The 5,000-nt window shown below is 35.9% G+C and overlaps 1 protein-coding gene across 1 annotated transcript in view; it reads right to left on the minus strand.

Moving 5' to 3' along the window:
• kn (EBF transcription factor knot) overlaps positions 1 to 5,000 on the minus strand; it is an 86,992-nt gene that overhangs the window by 58,894 nt on the left and 23,098 nt on the right. The window contains exon 2 of the mRNA XM_068372225.1: positions 1,801 to 1,869. Within this exon, the coding sequence (XP_068228326.1) occupies positions 1,801 to 1,869 (69 nt within the window). The remainder of the gene's footprint in view (positions 1 to 1,800; positions 1,870 to 5,000) is intronic.

Raw genomic sequence — 5,000 nt, forward strand, 5'->3', positions numbered from 1 at the left:
ATAAATGCTTCAACTACATTCTATCATAATTTCAATTACGTCACATAAGAAAAATTACCAATTAATTTGTAGGATGAATCAGATACATAAGAAAATTACCAATGAAGTTGTAGGATGAATCAGATACATAATAAAATTACCAATGAAGTTGTAAGATGAATCAGATACATAAAATAAAATAAAAAATGTAGTTGTAGGATGAATCAGATACATAAAAAAAACCAACAATGAAGTTGTAGGATGAATCAGATACATAAGAAAAGCAACATTTAAGTTGTACGATGAATCGAACACATAAGAAAATCAACAACGAAGTTGTAGAATGAATCGAACACATAAGAAAATCAACAATTAATTAAGTTGTAGGATGAATCAGATCCATAAGAAAATCAACAATGAAGTTGGTAGGATGAATCAGATACATAAGAAAATCAACAGTGAAGTTAAGGATGAATCATATTCATAAGAAAGTCAACAATGAAGTTGTAGGATGAATCATATTCATAAGAAAGTCAACAATAAAGTTGTAAAATGAATCAGATACATAAGAAAAATCCACAATGAAGTTAAGGATGAATCATTTTCATAAGAAAGGTCAACAATGAAGTTGTAGGATGAATCAGATACATAAGAAGAGCAACAATAAGATTGTAGGATGAATCATATGCATAAGGAAAACCAACTATGAAGTCGTAGGATGAATCTTTTACATAAGAAAATCAACATTGAAGTTGTATAGATGAATCAGATACATAAGAAAATCAACATTTACGTTGTAGAATGAATCAGATACATAAGAAAAATCAACAATGAAGTTGTAGGATGAATCATATAAATAAGAAAATCAGCAATGAGTTATAGGATGAATCAGATAAAAAAAAAAGCAACAATTAAGTTGTAAGATGAATAATACGCATAAAAAATCAATATTAAAGTTGTAGGATGAATCGTACACAAGAAAATTAAAAATGAAGGTATAGGATGAATTGCATACATAAGAAAATCAACAATTGCATAAACAAATTTCTTGAAATCGTAAAATGGTCTCTAGTGAGACATCTTTGGTATTGGAATTTTTCACCTGAGGATGAATCATTATACCGAAATAAATGTAGAATCCACACGCGAATGTCAAGTGATAAATCTATGCTACATAGTTTAAGGAGCAGAACACTGACCACGATGAAAGCTCACGTCCTAGTTACGCTTATATCAGTCAAATTTGCAATTGGTAGGTTATAAATAATGGCCATTATTAAAGTATTTGGACGTCTCTCGTTCTACTTGAAAACCAACGTACCGCTGAAGCATTTGTAGTTGAGCATATGAAGGAGATGAAAGCCGATTTCTCAATGCATTAATATTTGATAATTTTCTGAATGAATACAGCTACTTGTGTTGGTTTCAAGTAATTTAATCGTTCACACCTATTCAAAGCGCCAACTCCGTTTAATTAAATGCCAAAATCACGTCGGGGAAAAAAAAAGTTTTTTGCTATACTGTACACAGAAAATTTAGGAAACTGAAAATCCGTGATATCAGCAAAAAAATCAAAATTGCTAATTGAATGTATTTAAAGCTACATTTGTCCGTATTTTCTGATCGATATATTCTGAGAATTGCCATAAAAATAAATTTTTTACGTTTCTTTCTAGAATTGTGTGCATACGAAACCAGTCTTACAATTCAATTACCCAGCAATAATTGTTACACTCCTCATTTGAATTTTACTTCAGGAGGTACGAAAACATTATATTTCCGTTTTCACTTCATTGTATAAAAGTAATAATAGTCACTTACCTGTCTATAATGACTGGATCAGAAGGCGTTTCATTTCTGTTTCCACAACTCTTCTTGTCACAACATCGACTGAAAAAGAAAGGACAAATTTACTCTCATGGTTATTGGAGATATATGTTACAGAAAAGATCTAAAAAGTTTAAAGAGCAACAAATTATAGTACTAAAGCACTTCTATAATAATAGAAAAAAAAAACTTAAAAAAAAAAAAAAGGAACATAAGTGTTCGCTTGAATCTAAACTTGCCCAAACTAGCGTGTAAGTAGTTAGGAACTTGGAGAAGATAGGCGGGGTTAATTCTGTGTATATGCGCACGTGTGCATATCTCTATATATTAAAGCTGTCATTTTGACAGTCGCGTACACTGCACTCGGAACAATGCTTGTACAAAATAAGGGACCTTTACCACCGAGAAATACCGTAGCTCCAAAACAGTTCCAGGAATTGTTCCTCTACTTGTTCCTTCTGACGGGTCGCGTACACAACACTCGGAACAATGCTTGTACCAAAATAAGGGGCCTTTACCACCGAGAAACACGTAGCTCCAAAACAGTTCCTGGAGTTGTTCTCTAGTTGTTCCTTCTGACGGGGTCGCGTACACTACTCTCTGAACAAGGCTTGTACCAACATAAGCGGCTTTTGCCTCCTAGAAATACGTAGCTCCAAAACAGTTCCAGGAGCTGTTCCTCTAGTTGTTCCTTCTGACAGGTTGCGTACACTACTCTCTGAACAATGCTTGTACCAAAATAAGCGGCTTTTGCCACCGAGAAATACGTAGCTCCAAAACAGTTCCTGGAGTTGTTCCTCTAGTTGTTCCCTCTAACGGGTCGCGTACACTACTCTTGGAACAATGCTTGTACCAATATAAGGGACCTTTACCACCGAGAAACACGTAGCTCCAAAACAGTTCCAGGAGTTGTTCCTCTAGTTGTTCCTTCTGACGGGTCGCGTACACTACTCTCTGAACAAGGCTTGTACCAACATAAGCGCTTTTGCCACCGAGAAACACGGAGCTGCCACGAGATACCCGTAGCTCCAAAACAGTTCTGGAGTTGTTCCTCAAGTTGTTCCTTCGTCCTCCCTCTATAGTTCTCAAGTTCTCCATTCACCTACATGTGACGTACAATAAATCTGCAAATCGCATTATGCCTATTCTGGGCTACATCAATGAGAGACACCGGGGAGAGGATCTCCACTATAATAATTTGAAGGAGATCCACATGTTGTCAAAATGAACAAAGGACATTAGGCCCCCGACGTAATCCAATTCCGGTAAGGGCTCTTGAAACAGTTTCAAAGGATTCGGGATATGACCCTAAGCCGAATTAAACCCTTTATCGAGAGAGAGAGAGAGAGAGAGAGAGAGAGAGAGAGAAGAGAGAGAGAGAGAGAGAGAGAGAGAGAGAGAGAGAGTTGTAAATACCACTTTCATTCATGGGCTCCATTAAAAATTGTAACATTAAAACATTCTGGTGAGAGAGAGAGAGAGAGAGAGAGAGGAGAGAGAGAGAGAGAGAAAGAGAGAGAGAGAGAGAAAGAGAGAGAGAGAGAGAGAGAGGAGAGAGAGAGAGAGAGAGAGAGAGAGAGAGAGAGAGAGAGAGAGAGTTGTAAATACCACTTTCATTCATGTCCATTAAAAATTGTAACATTTAAAACAAATTCTGGTGAGAGAGAGAGAGAGAGAGAGAGAGAGAGAGAGAGAGAGAGAGAGATATTGTTATAAATACTATAATCATTCATGTGTTTGTTATGAATCTTTTCAATGAGAGAGAGAGAGAGAGAGAGAGAGAGAGAGAGAGAGAGAGAGAGAGAGAGATATTGCTATAAGTACTATAATCATTCATGTGTTTGTTATGAAACTTTTCAATGAGAGAGAGAGAGAGATAGAGAGAGAGATTGTTATAAGTACTATAATCATTCATGTGTTTCTGTTATGAAACTTTTCAATGAGAGAGAGAGAGAGAGAGAGAGAGAGAGAGAGGAGAGAGAGAGAGGAGAGAGAGGGAGAGAGAGGAGAGAGAGAGAGAGTTATTAACACCAGTTTGTTTATTTCCATAAAGTACTGAAATATTTCAATAAAGATCTTATTTCATGCACGATGGGTAGGAGCTATCCCTTCCCAAGATTGTTTCGGATAAACCTACCTGGAAAAACAAACGAAAAGAAAAAAATGAAGGAAGAAAATGAAAGAAGAAAATGAAAGATGCCTCGGATTCGTGGCCAAAAAAGAAGGCCTTCAAGAGGAACAGTAGGCTGATGATGACGAGACAGTTCCAAGTGTTCTTCAACCGAGAGAGAGAGAGAGACAGAGAGAGAGAGAGGAGAGAGAGAGAGAGAGAGAGAGAGATGTGAGCAGACCACACAAGGATACTCTCCCAAATTCCTTCTCTTCCAATCTCCTATATCTATTCCCCCTCGTCTCTACTCCGAATCTGTCCTACACGGGGGGCGCTGCCCTTCAACACCCAAGTTTTTGCCCAGATCTGTTTGTGATTTATAGGGGAGGAAAAAAGAAAGCGAAAAAAAATTGATGAAATAAAAAAGACGAATCGAATTGGAAGAGTAGAGAGCCGGATAGTTGTTTGTGGGGCTCAAAGAAAACTGGTTGGCCAGAGTATAAAAAAAAAAAGAAAAAAAAGAGAAGAAAGAGCAAAAAATATTCCGTTTTCATGGAATTTCTACGGGGATTCTTTCCTTCCAAAGGTCGGTGTTGTAAGCTGTTGTTTTGTGAAGTATGAACAACTGAAATATATTATAACTCATACAAAATCCTGTATTAAAATGTAGGCTGTTAGCTTGTGAAGAATCTAGAACTGAAATATATTACAACTTAATACAAAATCCTGTATTAAAATGTAAGCAGTTGGTTTGTAAAGAATATAGAACTGAAGTGTGTTATAACAATACAAAATCCTGTATTAAAAGTTTTAACCTTCTTAAGGTAATCAGAAGAGCCTTTGTTTAATTCAAATCTTTACTTTTATTCGAAACTTAACAAAATCCTGTATCAAAAGGTTTTAAGTTTTATGAGGCTAATTAGAAGAGCCTTTTTAATTCAATTTTTTACTTCTATCTAAAATTTTAAATAATTGTAAGACGGATAAACTGGCGGTAGTTGTTTTGAGAAAGACTACACTCTACAATGTTAAAAAACCGTAATTTTAATCGGTTATTCTCCGTAAAAATACTGTTCTCAGCCTT

This window comes from Palaemon carinicauda, chromosome 4 (assembly GCF_036898095.1).
Source record: "Palaemon carinicauda isolate YSFRI2023 chromosome 4, ASM3689809v2, whole genome shotgun sequence".
Classification (NCBI taxonomy): Eukaryota; Metazoa; Arthropoda; class Malacostraca; order Decapoda; family Palaemonidae; genus Palaemon; species Palaemon carinicauda.